The following is a 20,378-nucleotide window of genomic DNA, read 5'->3' as shown; positions in this document are numbered from 1 at the left end:
CATAAGGGAAAATTTGTTGCTGTCAAGTCAAGGCGACAACAGTTGCAACACTGTTGCGATGGCAACTACACATTCTAACTTCCAACTTGCTTACATTGGAGGTTTTCCCCAGTTCAACAACTATCCTGATCGTCATCAGTGAAGAAATCAAAGACATGAACCCACAGCCGACTCCACAGCGCATGGCATATTACAGCTCTTAACAAGTCCAAAGCTGCAGAATAGCCAGTTTTTTTTATAAGAAATGAATCGATACATTTCATAGCATTGCCAAGGTTAGAAATAGAAATATCTTACTGATTTGCATCCCAAAACTTCACACCTGAGCCATCAGTTATGGTGATGAACCGACCATCATGACTTGCATCTGCTAGGTGACAGGTGCCTTGGTTTCAAGTGTTCGGACAATTTTCCCGCTCCTTGCATCGCATAACCTATTAAGTGGCCAAACAAGTTGATCAAGCAGAATGAAGAATGCAATCTTAAATTATACACATGCTATGACAAGGTACTCGGTTAAAACATAATTCAGCTTACTGCTGTATAACATTATTCTAAGTAGAGTTCTACAAAAGTGCCGGGGAGTTTCTGGGAAACTTTTGGGGGCAAATATTTAATTTTATCAATTCAGATTCCTATATCCGGCTCACTGGAGTTCCCAATGCATGTGTCCAAATTGATTTGCATGTTAACACACTTTGGGCAGTAGCATGCTTCAGTTGCAGGCGCTGCAATTAAAAAGAGAAGAGGGAGTCCGGAAGGGAAACAGAGGGATTGAGAATTCCACTTATTCAGATTTGTAACAGATGAATCCAGAATGATGCTTTTGTGTTCGCATTTTACCACAGTACGACCCAATGAAAAATTCATATTCTGTCTGGGCCTTCGGGGTAACAGTGCATTATGTGTTTTGTTAACAACATCAATTCTACATGTCATTAGTAATCATAACGAGAAGAGTAGAAGCCGATAATTTTATTTGCAAATTTTATTCCCCCTTCTTTCACGTTGGGGTCCTCTATCGCGATGCTGACGGAGTACAAAAGCTAGAAAAATAATTTGGGTGTACGATACTAAAATAGTAGAATAAAATGTGTACAATATCTGATAGAAGCAACATAGTCACTAAAGTATTTCCTGAACCTAAATACATCCCCGCTTCGAAATGATCCCCCTATGCTTGTACAGTCTCAGCGCCTTGTGGCCTCGTGCTCTCACGTAGTCTGTTGAGTATGTGAGCGGGCCCAGCGAGATAACTATCCGTGAAGGTCGGCCGCTGGGAGCTGACATCACTTACTCCTCTTAGGTCCATTGCATGCCTATGGGAGGTGCGTCGCCTAACTGAGAGGACCCGGTCTTGTCTTGCATATGACTCAGGCAGAAAGTTGTAAAACTGAGGCACATGGTCGTGCTGTGGATCAAGCTCTTGGAGACTGAGTTTGCCGTGGATAGTGGTCAATATGATCCACTCGAATATCCACAATAAGTAGGCACTCAAGTTACAAGAAATGTCGTTGTTGCTCGCCGCATGGTGGTTGTAATCCGCCTATCAATTAAAAGTGTGTTAGATGTGGGAGTTAGTTGTCATCTATTGGAAGGGCAATATGTATGTGTCATCCGATATGGATGCCATCGTGGCCAATTCACCCAATCTGAGGGCTCGCCCACCTCCTATCGCCCGTTGGAAGGGCTATCGTACAACGGGCGATAAGATGGTATATTTACAAATTTTAAAATAGACATATATATATTTACAATTTTTATTTAGAAAATATAAATAAAAAATTCTGGTCTCGTTGCCCCTCGCCTCACACCAACCCATGAGCTCATGGCCCACTCCACACATCAGGCAGCCCACCGCCCACTTTGGTTGGTTGGTTTGGTGGAATTTATTGGTGTGATCAGAGAAAGTGCTTGTGGGCCGTAACTCCAATCTACTCCTTTTCTTGTTTAGGGCATGTTTGGCGTAGCTCTATTCCAGATTTTCTAGTTCTGTTCTATAAATTTATGGTGGATCAGATCTGGTATAGAGCTAGAACTAGCAATAAAGTTGTTTAGCTAGCAGGGTGGCTCTAGATCTAGAAGAGATTTTGGGGGAATTGTGAATAGTACCTTTGTGGTGTTACTTGTTTTTTTACATATAAGCATTTATGATTGTTTTTTTACTAAATACTATACATAGAATTTTTATGAGTGTTTTTAACTTAGGAAAATAATCTTTTCTCGTAGATTACAATTATGAAATACATCAAAATTGATTTACTAATGGAGTGTTAGTTTATAGAACCACCTCATCCTTCTTTGCAAAAAAAAAAAGTGCCTCATTATGAATAGATCAGACACCTGGACATATCAGAACTGATTGCTCGAATTAGGATCTGTTTGGATCAGCTAGAGCTTATAGAAAGTTGGCTTACAACTTATGGATTGTTAAAAGCTGGCTAGTAAAAAGCTAGAAATTGTTTGGATCCCTGAATTATAAGTTGGCTTATTATTGGTTTTAAGTGTTAATTGTCTACAGTACTCTTACCTTTATTGTTGACATGCAAACACATACGGGTGAGAAGGGGTGAAGGGCAAAAGGGTCTTTTTTTACATGCATTAGCTGAAATAAGGCCCTGTTTGTTCAACTGTAGATTGTGAAAAGCAGCTTATAGATTGTGGATTGTAAGAAGCTGGATTGTAAAATCTGGATTGTAAAAAGCTGGATTGTGGATTGTTAGAATCTGGTGGAAAGCAGATTACTGGATTGTTACAATCTGTGTGTTGGATTGTAACAATCCAGCTTTTCCAACCAGCTGTTTGTTTCAGCTTTTGGATTGTGATCAGAATCCAGCTTTTACAATACAGCTGTTTGTTTCAGCTTTTAGATTTTGATCACAATCCAGATTTTATAATCCGAAACAAACAGGGCCTAAGCTGGCTCTCTCCAGCTTATGAGATTATAGAAAGCTAGGTGGTTGGATTATTATAAGCTGGACAAAAAGTTGGACTGTTTGGATTAGCTAGAGCTTTTAAAAGCAACTTTTTATAAACTCTAGCGGATCCAAACAAACACTTAGAATCTCGATAACGCAAGAATGAGCTATCATAATGACATGCAATAAGCAACACATTCTGTTCCCAAGAGAACCACCCTACCACAAATTGATCATTGGAAGATGTTGATCATAAAACAATCCAATCATAGTATCATACTGAAGAAACCATGTCACTGTAATCATAGACTTGAGGTTGATTGCATAAATACGACAGAATTTTTCTTGACAAAAACTTATCTCCGAAATAACGGACAGTCGATAATTCAGAACACTGAGCAAAACTAAAGCTTCCACAGAAATATTAAAGCTATAAGACTACCCAAATAGGGGATTCTTGGTTACATCCGCGAGAATGTCAAAAAAGAAGAAGACAGCTACAGCCTCCTTCCTCTCCTACCACCTTTCTACGAGTGCTGTCAGTGGGAACCGGGGTCACATCCTCTGCAAAACAACATTTGAAGTAAATTCATATGATTTCAGACAAACAAAAAATATATTTCAGACATCAGTAAACAAGGGAAATGAGTGGAAAAGAATCACATTGACTGAACACATCTAACATGTAGTCTTCTACCTGCTACCATAAAAAGCACAAAGTGTCTCATACCTCCTATGCTTTTTATTTCACACTGAGAGCTGAAGTGTGACCAAGAGCAATGCGCACACACCATGTTAAGATGGTGGGATCAATCATTAAACTCAATAATCTTTCTGGAGACTTTAATTTCATAGTGCTCCTTAGAGAATGAAGAACACACAAAAAAAAAACTAAGAGTATTCTTTTTAAAACATAAAGCTTGCATCATTGGAATGATCAGAAACTATGAACTTCGAACTATGGAAAGTCAGGTGCACCTTCTGTCACATTTCCGTTTCACAGGTTTGCTTCAAATTCTGAAAAAAAATTACGATGCATCCATTGCGCTAATATTTCCATACAGAAGACAATCTATATTTCATATTTCAGCATGCAGATCCATGGGACTGATCTTCGGAATTACCGGCAGCTACTACATGAAAACCCAAAGAATATTTTTTGTTCCTGATAAGGAAACAATAGGTTAATGGGAAATAACAATGCTTGGTAAAAATGCAAAAGTAGCAATTCACGGCAAGTTATTCACATAGAGCGAACGATGGGTGCAATGCAATTTGGTATTGCAAGAAAAAAAGGCTGGAAAGTAATATGATCTGAAACAAAGAAACGAAGGTTGAATCGGAGAGACCCTTCTTGGGCAGTGAATCGGGGAGGCCCTTCTTGGGCAGCGATCTGATTTCAGGAACTCCACCACCGATGGCACGAGTCTTCTTGGGCGGAGGTGGCTAGCGGATCGGAGCTAGGGCAAAAATCGTCAGAGAGAAGTCGAGTGGGGGGCCAGGGTTAAAAAACCGACGATAACCAAGAAAAATCGCGATAACCGGCCATCTCGATCCAGCTTGGTTTCAAAAACCGAACGGTAACCGAATTTGAATTAAAAATTTCGAAAAAAAAACATTCAAAAAAATCTTTAAAAAACTAGACACAATTCTAAGACCTTCAGTGAAAAAAAAATTCAAAAATAATGTCGTTTGCATCCTATTCTATAGGGAAGAAGTTTGAAAAAAAATTGAAGCGTGTGACTCAGTTATTAACTCATGTCAAGAAAAAGTTTAAAATGTAAATACATATTTTTCTTATGTAGAACGTATCTTAAGAGGATCTTTAAAATTTATTTCAATTTATTTAGAGTTTTATTAATTTCTCTACGATTTTTACAAAGTTCACAAGCATAAAGTGAATATGTTAAGAAACATCACTGTAATTAACCTTTTCATGTCTACTATTATTTTTCCTACGTAAATCATAGTATACATAAACTAATAAAAGTAGTTTCACTAATTTTTGAGGTGTGATGGGTCAGTTATGAATTAATCTGGTCGCAACACATTTACACAATCATGCATGTTACAATAACTAATTCATGAGTTCATGTATTTTCAAAAGACATAGGATCATATAAGAAGACTACAAAATTAGTTTCGTGATTTTTGGATTAGCAAAGAGTAAACTATGTATTTAACTTGGTTTAACAAATACATTTTCTCACAGAAAATTTTCAACTTTTTTATGAGTATAAATACTTTTATCATGTAGATCATGTTACAAGGAAACCAATAAAATTTATTTCACTTCATTTGAAGCTCAGATAAATTAGTTATTGATTTTACAATTTTGAGATAATTTTTAGATTTTTTGTTGAACTTCACTGAAAATCGAGAAAACCGCTTGATAAATTGAGAGGTTACCGACAAAACCGAGCGGTTACTGACAATACGAAAAATTCGAGAAAACCACTCGATAAATCACGAAAACCGCTCGGTAACTGGTCCAATTTGACCGGTTACCGAGCGGCTAAAATCACGATTTTTCCCCAAATTTCAAATTTCCCAAATGAATTTTGTTCGATTTTTTTTGAAATTTCGACCGGTTACCGCGGTAACCGCGAATTTTCAATTACCGCCGGAGCTCGGTTACGCTCCGGTCGGTAAGCTGAACCCTGGTGGGGGTAGGGGCGGGCGTGGGGCATAGGGGTATTATTTTAGTAACAGTGATGGGTAATTACCTATAATTCTAATTCCAAAGGATATATATAGAGCCTGTTTGGTTTTAGACCTCAGGGACCTAACCAAATATTAGTCAGGGTCAAAGTTAAAATTAGGGTTATATTAAATTAAGGTTAAAAAGATTATGTTTGGTTTGTCACCAAGTCAAATTTAAGACAAGTGCTAAAATTAAAGAAAAAATGATTTTTAGATTGCAGTCATGTCAAAATCTGGTAAAACTCTTGGTATGATATGTGGGTCTCACTTGTTAATTTTTAAGTAGTGGTTCCTGCAGTATTATTGAGTTGTTCCGTGGTATGTTTTGGATTGTTCCAGCAGTGAAAACTCATTATTCTGTGGTATAATTTGATTGTTCCAGTAGCGAAGATCCATTGTTCCGTGGTATGTGTTGGATTTGTTCAAGAAGAGAAATTTCATTATTTTGTGGTATATTTTTGTTCCAATAGGAAAAATCCATTGTTCCACGATATGTTTTGGATTTGTTCCATCAGTGAAATGTACAATTCAATTATTCCTTGAATTGTACCATGTTATAGCTCCGATGAGTCGAGAGGCGACGGGTGGTCGTGTGACATTGGGTGTGTCGCTCGTCGGCCGTCGGTTGAAGGGGAAAAGGGAAAAGGAAGTACCCTCAAGCAGATCTTGGATGCCAGGAAGTGGCTTTCTCATCGGCTGCTGGCCGGAGGTCGGATTCCGGCCAAATCTAGGAGGGGGGGGGGGATCGGTGGTAATGGATGGGTGGGTTATAATCTAGTTTGAGTTTCAAATTTTAAGAAATTCTTTCCTCTCAAACCATGAGTCCATTTTTGAATTGTATTGTGGTTATATGGTGCAAAATAATTGATATCCATTATAAATATATCTGTGTTTTTTTTAAAAAAAACTCAACATTCTCACCGTACAATTTCAACATTTTCGAATATACTATTTAACATATACACATAAATTTTGAACTAGTTTTCTTAAATTATTAAACTAGATTTTATAAAATACCTGATCAAGTCTTTTAAAATGTAGAATGTTAGAAGGCAAAATATCAAAGAACATATTTTTTATTTTTTTTATTTATATTTTTTTAATATTTAAAAAATACATTATCATTTTAAAATATTGCATATTTAGACTACCATCGTCTATTGAAAGGGGCAACAACAAGGTGTCACCCATCCAACAGGCGACACCTTATGAGACCCATGGCATAACGTTTATAAATTAAATATCATAATCGACATAGCGTCCACGTTAACATACCGCCCAACCAATAAATGACACCTTCACTTTATCCGTTAAAAGAGCGACATGACTCTGCTGAGCCTACTAGAAAACATGCATGCAAGCGTGATGCATGCACATGAATGCAACAGAAAAAGTCCAAAAGCATGCATATAAGCATGCTAGCTTTTTCAATATGCATGCATATGTGTGTGAAAAGGTATAACTTATTGAATGAGCGACATATTTTTTTTTGGACCTAGTAGTAAAAGTGTCGTTCGTTGGTTGAGCGACACATTGATGTGGACGCCACAAGCTCTCGCCATTCCAACGGGTGACGGTAGTCTAGATGTACAAAATTTTGAAATGCCGTGTATTTTGCAAATGTTGAAAAATAAAAATATATATAAAAAAGACCTTAAAGAACGTACCTTAGCACATGGGCCACTCATACTCTATAATGGGTCGTGTGGGCCGAAATAAAGTGAGGAAGCAAGGCCGGGGCGGACGACAGCGTCTAGGCTCCTAGCCCAAGCAGACTTAAATACTGAAGCCCTAGCGTGGCGTCGTCCGGTTGCCTCCTCCCCGCCGGCGGCTCGTTGGTTCCGATTCGAGTCCCCACCCCGCCCGCCCGGTTGGTGTTTTTAGGCAGAGGCAGGACAGATCGAGCGGAAGAAAAACAGAGGCTGCCCGCCCGCCCTCGATTTCTCGCCTCGATCCGGAGCGAGGTGATATCATCAATCATGGGGATGCTGTCTCTGAAGCGGCTCATGAGTACGCGGCAGCGGGAGCGTCGTCGTCGTCGTCGTCACAAAGTCCAAGTCCGCAGTAAGTCGTCGTCACAGATCCTAGGCGAGACTTCCTTCCGTGTGTGCTCATGTGGTCGCTTGAGCATCTTGCTTTCTTCTGTTAGCTAGTACTAGTATCTGTATTATCCATAGGGTAACCGTACATACATGATGTGTTCCAGATGGATCGATTCCTTCCATGTCTAAAGCGAAGAAGGATAACTCTCGGCCTGGTAAAAGATTCAGAGATTCGTGGCCAAACCTCCCAGCGGTACGGTGTGAAAGACTTTTATTAATCACTATGACTTATCTAACTGCACAGTTTTTTTTTTTTTTAGAACGTGCTAACTGCACAAATTGGTCGGCCTATGCTAGCCAAATAAAATCTGTGAACAGGCCTTCCAGTACCTCACTACTTCCCAGTTAAAAACATGGAAACACAAACAGCCAAATTTCATCCTGCCATAACCTAATACTTGAAGACTGTCACAAGTAGTCAAAAGCCAGCTTGATATCACTTTGGCATGGCGTTACCTAAAAAAGATGGCTTACGAGTCACAGGATCCTGCTTTGCAATTCCTTCCCACATGCAAAATAGCTGGTTTCAGAGGTCTAGATTCTTTCAAAGTTTTAGCGAGCCAGGGCGACACTGGTTTATGCTTTTTTGAATCAGCTAAATGAAAGCTAAAAAGAAATGCAATTTTGATATTGTCTAGGTCATTAAAAAAAAACATAAGACATTAAGGAGCGTATAAAAATATAATCTGTGTGCAGTTGTGTGCTCAGCTTGCTCCACTTGTGGGTGGAGGATGCTCCACTTTTCCTTTGTAATTGCTTGCTTGAACAGTATATTTGAAAGCTCCTGTTCTAGAAAAAATATCTATTTTAGAATAAGAGGAAAATCCTTTTGTATCTTCACAGCGCTGATCTGTCATAAATTGGATCATATCTCTTGGTCAGTCTGTTACAATGGTCCCATGTGTCACCTGTGAAAGGTGCCCTCTTGTGTAAAGCAACCTTGATTTTGAACGCACACTTGCAAATGCCAAACGCCAAGATGACTAGTCAGAGCAGATAATAGACTGTAGTCAAAACTCCCGCGTACTTGTGCTCCTAGATTCCTAGAGCTGCAACCTCCTATAATCTTCCTGCATTAGTAGCATTGCATTGTTCTAACTGTTGCAGCTTTAACACTTTAGCATGAAACTGTCTGCCTGTAATCTTAGATCTTCGGTATCTTCATAAGGAGTAGACTTTGTGTTTGTGGATCTATCTTCCCTTATCAGCAGTGGCTTGTTCTTCTTTGCTGTGATCGTTGTGGTCTTTCCTGTGTCCTGCTGCTGTTTATGCTTACCAGGACCCTCATTGTGCAACTTGTCCTTAGGCTTTTTCCTTGTCAAGCACATGCCTTCCTTGTCAAGCTTATATACCTCGAAAGAATGCTTCCTTGACTGCCGATACTGACAATAGCAGAACGAGCAATGAATCCCCAACGAATGACAAACGAACAAAGGCGCCTCTTCTTTTCCCGTCTATCCTTCGCCCAAAAGCGAGGTCGTAGTGTCTACATCTGCAGATTTTACTACCGTTGATGCTCTGCAGATTATACAACTGTTGATGCTGTTTCATACAACTCCTTGTAGTACATATGCAAAATTTATAAAGGTCTATCATATACTGCTAAGCAAGATCTTCCACTTGTGTGCTGTTCACTTTTTAAACTTTGGAGATGTGCATATGCGATCTTTACTAGCCTTTGAAGACAGGCCAGTTACTATAGGAGCTCCATTGAAATCCTTCTCCAGTTAAATGCAGTCACATATATCATTGCAGACATTGTCAAGTTAATGTGGGCTCGTGGCCATATAAAGTGATATGAGAGCACTGCCAGTATACAGGCAACCTAGTAAAACTGTTTATAGAACACTTCATGTTCCATATCCTTGACTTAGACCAAAACACCTCCCTTTTATTCTGCCATTCTGCCTGCATGAGCTTCTTCTGTAAAAACTGAAATGCTGTACAGTAGATCTATTACAGGACTGTCCCAAGTAACAGGACTTGACTAGGAGTATGAGCAAGCTTAAAACCATGCATGTATGCATATACATACTTGAAGAAAAGGGAAAATGGTCAGTTTTGACAACTTGAGCATAAGTGAGATACCTTATTACATTGTTGAAATGTTTTGCTGCAAGAAAGTCTTTGCAAGAAAAAAAAATTATTTGTGCATTCTGCCTTCTTTGCACATTTTTGCTGGCTTCACTGCTCACACGAGATCATTGAATTCACTATTATGCTTCCTAATTCTAGTACAGATGGCGAATCAAACTGCATATACTTTTTTGAAGCCATTACTATATCTTATCTATTACCTTATCTTAGTTACCAAATATCAACTATATGCCATGTATCTTACCCTATCGCTGCCAAATTTGTTGGATTCAATATGCAAATATTGACAAGTACCTTTTGTACCCTATACAGAAGTTAATCGATTAGCTAATCTTAACTAGGAAATGCAAGTAAGGAGGCATCTCATCTAGGAACTGAACCCACTAACTTTAATTAATACAGTATTCCAGTAACATAAAATCAAGTAGTATTTGTAGTCAAAGTGCTGGTTCATCATCTAGGGAATAACTAAGAGGAATGAGTAAGTGTTTCCACTTTTGAAAGGAAAGCGCAACTAACTAGCTTCAAAGAAAGCAGAAAGCGTCAGTTAATTGCTAGCTAAGAGTTCTTTTTTCTTTTTTGGCTCGCCTAGGAGTGTGTGTACACTTCCATAGTTTAATATGGCTGAACCGCCATGCTAGGCAATAGTTCCCAATGCACTATCAACTATTTTGATGCAGCACATATTGTGCAAACGTGCACAGAGCACCTGTGGTAGAATGTTATTCATATGGTCCTATGTTTTCTGTTGAAGTAACCATTTGCCCTTATAACCCCAGTGTTCAACTATCTTTCCATGCTTGTGCAGGACATCTGGTGCAATATACATTCCCTAATGCCAATGCAAGATTCTGCCCGCGCTGCTTGTGTATCTCGTGCATTTCTACATTCATGGAAACGACATCCCAACCTCATCCTCACTAAGGAAACACTAGGCTTGAAACAAAATGCATGTGGAAAGGGTGATATAGCAAGGGCCTTCACTAGCAAAGTTGACCAGATTCTGAAAAACCACTCAGGCACTGGCGTGAAGACACTTGAGCTTGACATCTTTGATTGCCGCGATCTAGACACTTGTTATCTCAATAATTGGCTTCAGATTGCTATTACACCGGGGATTGAAAATATCACCCTTTGGCTGCCTTTAAAATACAGGGAAAGCTACACCTTCCCATGCTCACTTTTATTTGGTGGGAATGGAAGCTCGATTCGGCATCTTCACCTCACCTATTGTGCCTTCCGTCCCACAATTGGCATTGGTTGCTTAAGAAGCCTAACAAATCTGTATCTGCATGACGTGCATATCACAGGGGAACAGTTAGGGTGCCTTCTTTCCAATTCTTTTGCTTTGAAGAAGTTGGAACTCATATTTTGCGATGAGATCATCTGCCTGAAGATACCATGCATGCTGGAGCGACTCAGCTGGCTGACTGTTTCATATTGCAGAATGCTGCAAATGATAGAGAGCAAAGCTCCGAACCTCTCCACCATCTACTTTGATGGTGACCTAGTACAACTCTCACTCGGACAGTCATTGCAAGTGAAGAACCTAGATATGAGATGTTCAAATAATACCAACTTTCTCTGTTACGCTATTACCAAGCTTCCATATATTGTGCCAAATCTTGAAACTCTTACCTTATCTTCAATTAGTGAGGTATTAATCTGATACTCTGTATTATTATATACCTGTGTGATGACATTTATCTGTAGTCATGCACTCATGCCCTGAGATATAATTAATATGAGATATCTTTATGCAGAGGATTAATACACCGGTGGTAGCTGCCAAATTCCTCCACCTCAAGTACTTGGAATTTTTTCTTGATGGAGATCTTTCCCCAGGATATGATTATTTGTCTTTGGTTTCTTTTCTCGACGCTTCTCCTGTTTTGGAGACTTTCATCTTGGGTGTAAGTCACTCTTCTTCTAGCAAAGATATCTAGTACCTGTGGCGAACCAAATATATGTGACATTAGTTTTGATCCTGTGCAGGTAAATCAGGGTTACATGGAGTTTGATTCGATTTTTGGGGATGCCTCACATATGAGGCAGATGTCTGAACACAAGCATGACAGCCTCAAGGATGTGACGATCTTTGGCTTCTGCTCCGCAAAGAGCATGGTTGAGCTAACATGCCATATTCTTGAGAATGCAACATCACTGGAATGTATCACCTTGGACAGCGTATTTGATGCGAATGACAAAGACGATATGGGTAGGTGTTCTGTAACTTCTGCCCGCAAAACCGGTGAATGCTCCCGACTTACTAATCAGATGATCATGGAAGCCAATAGAGGGCTCATGGCCATCGAAAGATACATCGTGGGGAAAGTTCCCTCTACGGTTAAGTTAGATGTTCGGGGGCCTTGTAGCTGGTGCCATACTTTGGAGCTCTAGATGTCAAGTTAAATGTTCAATTATTGAATATTTAGCTATGTAACATCGTGCGTGCTGTGCCTTGTTTACTAAGTTATCATTAATATTACATGTATTGTGCTTCCTTAAAACACATACCTTACGTCTGCTTGACTCCAACGCCAATTTCTCTGCTTGACTCTACATCATCCTCATTTTGTGCCATCTGATGCTTGGTCGACCTTCTGAGTTCTGACATAATCAAATCAAACCGACCTTGGCTCTCATACGTTGGTATCTCTGTTCATGCGTATTAGTCCGCAGATTTGGATCGGATATTGTGAGATACAAAGCAGTGTGCGCTGTATCAAGAACAACGTTTTTGCACAGTCCTTTTTAGTTGTATATGTTATAACAAGATGTACATTTCCGGACTTCTTTAGAATTTTCTCTTGTGTACAAATGTACCAATGTACGAATTTTGCTATTAATGCTTGGTTCTTTCAACTAGCTAGAGCCCTTTACTTAAACTAGACGAATAGCACGCAACTGCACGGCTAGACTTAGTATATGGTGGGTCTGCAGTTCGAGTTCTAAATTTTATGGGTAAGTATAAATCGTTTTTTCAAGAGCTTTATATTTTCTTTGATTTTTTATTAAAGCAGCACTGAGGTCATTCCGGTTTACTCAATTTTTATTTAATGACAATATATTTATATAAAATAATAGCGATCTAGAACTGCACAGTGACAACATATTCCACAGTCATACATGAATGACACTTGCTAATCTCTAATCACGTACTTGATAGATGACGTGCTTTCACTATGCTGATGGCATGCCCATCTTATGCATGCAAGAGATGGTTGAACATATATGGACACGCGTCCAGAGACAAGTGCATGGTTTATATTGGCTAGAGTTTATTATTATTATTATATGTACTATTTTACACGCGCCTAGACCCAATCGAGCCAGCTCAACTCTCACGCCCACCAACCCCACATGTCCCCGCAGCCCACGCGCCCCGCACCCACCCCGCTACACTTGCATTCCACGTGTTTCTGCGCCTACGCGCATCACAAGTATAGTAGTTTAGTAGTCTATTAGTGTTCAGTAGTTTAGTAGCAGTTCTGTAGTTGCTCGTTAGTATTTAGTATTTAGTAGTCCAGTAATGATCAGTAGTTTAGTAGTGAAATTTACTATGATTTGGATTTATTAGTAGTTTTTTTAAGTAGTTGTTCAATAGTTTTAAGTCATAGGAAAATTATTCAGTAGTGTCATTAATCATTAATAGTTTCAAGTTATAGTAAAATTGTTTAATAGTTTATGTCAATAGTGTTAGTAGTTACAATAGTATTAATAGTCTGTTCAGTAATATCAATACTGTGACTTGAAATTATTAGACAACTATTAATATTACTAAATAACTATTGATAAAAAGTTACTAACACTACTGAACAAAATTACTATAACTTAAAACTACTGAACACCTATTGATACTATTGAAAAAAACTACTAACACTACTTTAAAAAAATATTATAACTTACAACTATTGCCACTACTGAATAATAATTTACTGTTAAAACTACTTACACTAATAAACAACAACTAAACTACTTAACAACTAATGAATACCTACTGAACAGCTATTGAACTACTGAACAACTACTAAATACCTAATAATACCTACTAGACAACTACTAAGTGGCAGGAGGCGCGCATGTGTAAGCACGTGGCGCTGGGCAGGCATAACTGGAGCGTCACGTGACACGCGCTAGCTGGCTGGCGCACACGAGCGGGTGTAGAATAGCTCTACCGTTGTTGTTATTATTATTATTATTATTATTATTATTATTATTATTGAGATTTACATTGGCTAGAGTTTGTTCTCGATATTGTCTTGTTTTCAAAGAGAGAGGAAGCGAGTTTGTTTAAAAAGGAGATCCTTCCGCAGGATGTGATGGCCCAATACCCAAAGCCGATAAAATCAAGGTGCTGGTTGTTAGCCGTAATTAGGGCTCAGCACATGAGACTTTCTAGACTACTAGCAACTACACGTGTGATCAGTACTTAAAAATATATATTAGATATCTAAATATAAAAAATAAATAATAGGTGATTTAATGTATTTTTGAAAATACATGAAAGATAAATATTAAACGTCTAGATATGAAATGTAAATAATAAGATATTAAATATATTTTTGAAAGAAAAAATATGATCTAACTTTTTACCGTGATTACTTGATTAACTTATATGAACAATAAAAATTGATTAGATTCATCATAACTTGTTTATTTTATAAAAATATATATTTCTATTTTTGACACCTGCAAATCATCTTTGAGATGGATTTAAGGGTAGGGATCGGTGGAGAAGGAGGACTGGCAGCTGGCCGGAGGTCCGAGAGGTAGCCGTGTGTGGCTGGCTACACGTGGACAGTGGCGACTCTAAGTAGGAGCTGCTGCTCGGGTGTTTGTCGGCGCTAATTGGGGAGACGAGGAGATGGCCAGAGATATTATAACGAATAGCTCCTGATACGTGGGATCAGAGCTAAAAATGTCCACAATGACAAACATCGGGGGCCTTACTTGTTAAATGGCATTTTTAAGTATGCAATATTTAGCGTGACAAAAGAGCGAAGCTCACCCTGTACAATATTGTGATCTTAATTTTCCAGTCTTATCACTATTAAAAAAATGTTATTATTATCCCACTTTTACTCTCGGTTAGAAAATAACCCCCAAAATTGACAGTAATAGCTCATTCAGCAAGTAATATGAATTGATAGTGATACTTGATTATAAAATGTACTGCCGGTTCGTTATATTAACCGGTAATGATAATAAAATGTAATTTATCTTTGAAAATTCAAACTATTCATACTTGGTCATATGGCGATAAACTTTATATGAAAGTTGTAGCACTCAATGAGATTTACAACTTTGTAGTTGATAACTTTTTTTATTTAAAATCATATAGAAGTCTAAATAATTATCTAAAAACTATCAAAGGAAAAATCACGTACTTGACCACAAAGTAAATTGCCGATATAATACTAGTAGAAATGATTGAAAAAATCACGCACATGACCATAAAGTTGAAAATGGTAACTTTAAAGGTTTTTATCACGAGTTTGGTAACTTGAATTGATGAAACGTCTATGCTACACTGACTTTCAAATATAGTGTCTCCATGAAGTTTTAGGCAAATAAGAGAGGTCAATTTTTGATAAAAACTTCAAATGTCCTAGTGAGGGTCTTCTGAGTCTTTTTGGAGAGTCAAGAAAGGTACATGTATAAATAAGTGTATTTTTTCAGATGCGCATCCTCGTTAGCTTTGAAAGTAAATGTCAAACATTAAAATTGGACTCTGGATGTAAAAGTTATGGTTGGTTTACCGAACAGTGTACAGAGCAGAGACAAACTTTTATATACAAAATCAGATGGAGATAAACTATGAAAATTGTATCTCTCAATGAGATGTATAATTTTATAGTTGATAACTTTTTTATCTAAAGCCATCTATATACCTAAATAATCGTCTAAAAATTTAAGCAGAAAAGATAATAAATAAATAAATTATCACATAACAATCAAGTAAGACTGTGAGGTGAAATAGTAAGAAAGCTTCGCATGAGGGGGAGATCGTGTGTTCAAATCCCATAGATTGCTCGGGCACGTAAATTGCTATATTCACGAGTTCAACTCCCACAAAAGTTACAGAGGTCGTCACAAGTCAGAGAAAACACACGGAGGGGGGGGGGGGGTTGTTCGTCAAGTGCAAAAAAATTGGTCTTAAAAATATCGGATTTAGGATCAAATATCATTGGCGGTTTTAAAATCGGCAGTGATACTACTGAGTATTATTGCCGCTTATTCATCGTCGGTTCCAAAACCGATTATGAGGACCTATTTTATAGTAGTATATAATTTGGATCTTACCCTTAGTAGCTTTGGATCTGTTTGAGAAATGTGAGGATTCCACGAGATTTATGCAGTACACTATTTCGTTTTAGTTTTATGGCCAAATTTAGCACCAATTAATCTTAGTTTTTGAATTAAGCCGATGCACACAAATCGGATTGACAATCCCAACTCTGATGACGAATCCTACCATCAAAATTGATCTAAGAACAGCTGGGGACCACATAGAGGTTACCCTTGCCGAGGAGAAGATGAATCAACGACGAATTTCGGCGAGTTTGTGAAATTTCCCATTTCCCCTCTTCTTCCTTCTTCTTCGCTCTTCCTTCCTGCTCTTTTCTTCTCCCTGCTGCCTTGGCACCGCACAATAGCAGCATCAGCCAAAGGACGACACACGGCGTGCGCGTGATGGCATAGTAAGCGGCAGGCAGCTAGGGTTAGTGGCTGGCATGCCTTGCCCTTTATGAAGCGCACTTGAGGTTGAGTCCGTCTCGTGACCGGCTCGGTCTCGACCCTCTTTTTTTTAATAAACCAATGATCTAAATTTATTAGGTTTGCCATGAATTCATCTGGTGTCCAAATATGACGTTTAAATAGTCAAACAGATTTGTTTCGATGAGCTCTACACATCCAAGGTCTTCGATCATCCATCCGAGGTACAGATGAAAAGTCAAATTTCCACCTTCTCGAAACTTTATTTATAAAATATTCACAATTTATTTCTTTAATATCTGGGGTATTACACTATGCCTCCACAACAGGTAACCAAGTGGCAAATTGTATAGAGATGAAAATTACGGGATGCAACAGATCATGCTCATGCATGAAGGCTGAAGCTGTTGTATACTTTGGAAATTTCGATGTGTTCATGCCTTGGGCCGACTTGTGGGCTGTTGGACCGGGCTGCTTCATTTGCTTTCAGCCGAGGCCCGTGAAGGGCAGCCTCTAGTCGGCAGCTAGGGTTGGGAAGAGGATCGCTTTTTCTCTGAGCTGAGGGGTTTGATCCCTTTCTGGGAGCTGGCGGTGGCACAACGGCCTGAGGCCGCATCTTCAGTGCGCCTCCAGGGCGGGTGCTGGCGGCGGCAAAACGACCTGAGGTCGCATCTTTAGCGCGTCTCAAGGGCGGATTGAGCTCCTGGATACCTTGGCCGGCTGCTTCGGTTCCTGGAGCAGTCGGATGGAAGGTGGCCGCGGGAGATTTGGAGGTATAGCTATGGCCGAGTGCCTGCCATGGGGTCGAACTCATATATATCCTCTCCTATCCCTCACGTTGTTGTTGGAAGAGTTTGATTCACTTTTGTTTGTCTCCCCTGTGATTTCCTCTCGGGTGCATTGGTGTGTTTGAGTCCGAGTTCAACTCGTGCTTTGGCCGGTGCTCAGTTCAGGAGGAAGGTCTGTTGGTGGCCGGAGCTGCACTGTTGAGGCTCGCCCGTACTGCAGTGGCAGTGCGGTAGAGGTCTTGTATCTCCGTCATCTCTCACACCGGCGGAAACGGCAGGTGGTTGGATTTCTGGGTCAGCGGGATTTGAGCCGTGCCTTACCTCGATTATCACTCTTCAACAAGTTGCACTGTAAGCTTTTCTTTTCCCTTCTGATTTGAATGTATAGATGCCTGATTTACATGCTCTGTGATGATCAATTCTATTGAAATTGAATTAGAATAGTGAGTACAATAGAAACGGTCTTGATACTCTGATTGTCAAAGGCATAGGCGGTGCTCTGTTTTTGTGATTTGCTATGTGTAGATCGGCGTGTTGATTAGCCGATTGTGAATCCTTACTTTTCTGTCACTGCCTATTGTATGTAACACCTGGACATGAGTCTTGATTATTGGTCTCAGTATGTTCTATGATATTGGTTTGGTGTTCAGTAAGCTGTGCCTGAAGTTCAGTGTTCCTGTTGTTCTTTGCGCAGAGAACTCTAGCTGTACTGAGCCTATTTTTTCAGTATAATCTTAATCTGTAGCTATGTCCAGGTGTTTGTAGCTTTCAGAGTATTGTATATCAAGATGGTTTTCTAGGTGTGATATCATATTCTAGTTTAATTGGTGATATGGGTAAAAGATCAGTTTAGGAGCAGATCTTCAAAGATTTAGGGCCAACTGACAAGAACAATCTGAGAGCTATTTTCATATCACATCATATTCAGTACTATTTCAGATACTTGTTAAATTATTTCTGTGATATTTTCTGTTAGCCATATGTTTCATGATCATATTTTTGACATTTGTATTATGCTGCTCTTGTTATATTTTTCTTGAGAGATGTATATATATATATGCTCATATTATCACAAATAATACGACAAAAGCCACTATTCATAACTCATGAGATCGCGCATCATGCAGTGAAGTCGAAGAATTCTAGCAACGTAGGAGCCTTGTACTGATCTGTCCTAGTGTTCTTTGACTCCACTCTGCACGAAGCTTTCTATTAGCCGCGTCAGGTTTTCGTACGACGAGCCTCCTTTCTCCATGGCCCTCCGAGCTTTCTCTCCGTACTCCTTGGCCTTCCTCCTCCTCTCGTCGGCCTCCTCGCCTCCGCCCATCAGCGCGGACACAGCGCGCAAGATGTCGCCCCGCACAACCGGCACGGACTCGTCGTCCAGAATGAATACGGGGGCCGTCACGCCTATGGGCACGCCGACCCCGAGCACGTCCACGGCCAGCCGCTCGTTCAGGAACTGGTCCTCGAAGTGCGGCCACGTCACCACCGGCACGCCGTGGGCGATGGCCTCAAGGAGCGAGTTCCACCCGCAGTGCGTGACGAAGCCCCCGACGGCGCGGTGCGACAGGACGGTGAGCTGCGGTGCCCACCCGCGCACCACGAGACCGCGCCCGGCCGTGCACTCCTCCAGGGCGTGGAGCCATTGTTGGACCTCCGGTGAAGTCGCCTCGGACTCCTTCACAACCCAGAGGAACGGATTGCCGGAATCCTTGAGGCCGTGGCCGACCTCGAACAGCTGCTTCGAAAACTTCCGCGCGATGCTGCCGAAGCTGACGTACATGACGGAGTCGGGGCCTGCTCGTCAAGCCACGCCGTGATCGCCTGCTGGTTAACTGCGACCGTCTTCCCGAGCGACGCCGTGGCCTCCGCGTCCCGGTTGACGAGGCTGAGCGGACCGACCGTCCACACCGGCTTGCCCAGCGCCGTCTCGTAGCACGCGACGAACTGGGCCTCGAGGTCCAAGAACGTGTTCACCACCACGCCATCGGCCGTGCGCATGGCCTCTATGGACTCATAGCGAAACATCTCGCACCCTGGGTGGGTTAAGAAACCAGGGGCTGTGGCCTTGGTCACCTTCACGGGCACCGGTACTCCTGGCACGACGTACTGCTCCCGGTCGTCGCCCGCGGCAATCCGCTCGTGCAGCCCGTGCTCGGTGGCTTTGAGGTCGCAGAGCGAGAAGAAGCATGATGGCCCGTAGAAGAACAGCCGAGGGATGCCGAGGCCACTGGCCACGCCAGCCGTCCACGGGTTGCACCAGTCGGAGATGATGCAGCTCGGGCGCGGCGCCAGAGCGCGCACGTAGGCATCGAACGGACCGGCGAGCTCGCGCAACGCGTCGAAGAAGGGGTTGAACTGGCTGTTGTCGTCGAGCATGTCGAAGTTCTGGCAGTCCAGGGGCAAGCCGGCGTCGGGCGGCTGGAACGGCAGCCCGACGAACTCGAGGGGCAGCCCGGCGCGAGCGGCCTGCTCGGCCACGCCCCGCAGCCGCGCGACGTTGAGCGGCGTGGTGACGACGCTCGCGCGCGCGCCGCGCTCCGCTAGGAGGCGCGCGAGGCCTACCAGGGGGATGATGTGGCCCTGCGCCGCGAGAGGGACGATGACGAAGTGCGGCGGCGGCGTTGCTGTCGTGGCAGCTGCGAGGGCATGCTCCGTGGGCGCCATTGTCGACATGGTGTTGCTAGAAGCGAGTGACACGGACCAAGACGAGAAGCCGGGTGGATAGAGAATATTGGCCCTCGAGTGGCATCAGAAGTGATGGTCTACAATCTACAACGAAGATTTTGTATTTGCGACTGAGAACGGTGCAAGCTCTCAAGCTGCTAGAGCCATTGAGATCGACTCGCTTTTGTTTTCTCGCCACATTTATTTTACTCCTTTCGTTGCGCAAAATACGTCCATTTATCCCGGAGTTATCTTTTCAAAATGTTAGTCCACGGAGAAAAGTAAAAGAAATTATTGCATTATTTTCACTCTACTTATTACGTTCACCATCAAATACAGAAGTGCGCTCTGCCCGCCGGTTGATCTACCACAGACATCAA

At 41.2% G+C, this 20,378-nt stretch overlaps 1 protein-coding gene and 1 pseudogene across 1 annotated transcript; one reads left to right on the top strand and one right to left on the bottom strand.

Annotated features, from left to right (window-relative positions):
- Positions 1 to 7,435: 7,435 nt before the first annotated feature.
- On the top strand, positions 7,436 to 12,332 carry LOC133922425 (uncharacterized). Its single transcript, XM_062367756.1, has 5 exons — positions 7,436 to 7,685; positions 7,828 to 7,916; positions 10,629 to 11,477; positions 11,584 to 11,733; positions 11,816 to 12,332. The coding sequence occupies exons 1-5, from the start codon at positions 7,601 to 7,603 to the stop codon at positions 12,218 to 12,220; spliced, it is 1,578 nt and encodes a 525-aa protein (XP_062223740.1). The 5' UTR covers positions 7,436 to 7,600; the 3' UTR covers positions 12,221 to 12,332.
- Positions 12,333 to 18,407: 6,075 nt separating this feature from the next.
- On the bottom strand, positions 18,408 to 20,103 carry LOC133920659 (UDP-glycosyltransferase 73E1-like; annotated as a pseudogene).
- Between the last annotated feature and the right edge of the window lie 275 nt (positions 20,104 to 20,378).

The sequence above is a fragment of the Phragmites australis genome, chromosome 6, assembly GCF_958298935.1.
Source record: "Phragmites australis chromosome 6, lpPhrAust1.1, whole genome shotgun sequence".
NCBI classification, from domain to species: Eukaryota; Viridiplantae; Streptophyta; class Magnoliopsida; order Poales; family Poaceae; genus Phragmites; species Phragmites australis.
The sequence above is the reverse complement of the archived record's forward strand: the minus strand, read 5'-3'. Positions and strand labels throughout refer to the sequence as shown.

What these genes read in the sequence shown, in the direction of transcription:
- LOC133922425 (XM_062367756.1), top strand. Translation starts at nt 7,601, where the DNA reads ATGGGGATGCTGTCTCTGAAGCGGCTCATGAGTACGCGGCAGCGGGAG. An exon ending in TCACAAAGTCCAAGTCCGCA is followed by an intron (nt 7,686 to 7,827) that starts GTAAGTCGTCGT and finishes GATGTGTTCCAG; the next exon opens with ATGGATCGATTCCTTCCATG. An exon ending in TGGAGACTTTCATCTTGGGT is followed by an intron (nt 11,734 to 11,815) that starts GTAAGTCACTCT and finishes GATCCTGTGCAG; the next exon opens with GTAAATCAGGGTTACATGGA.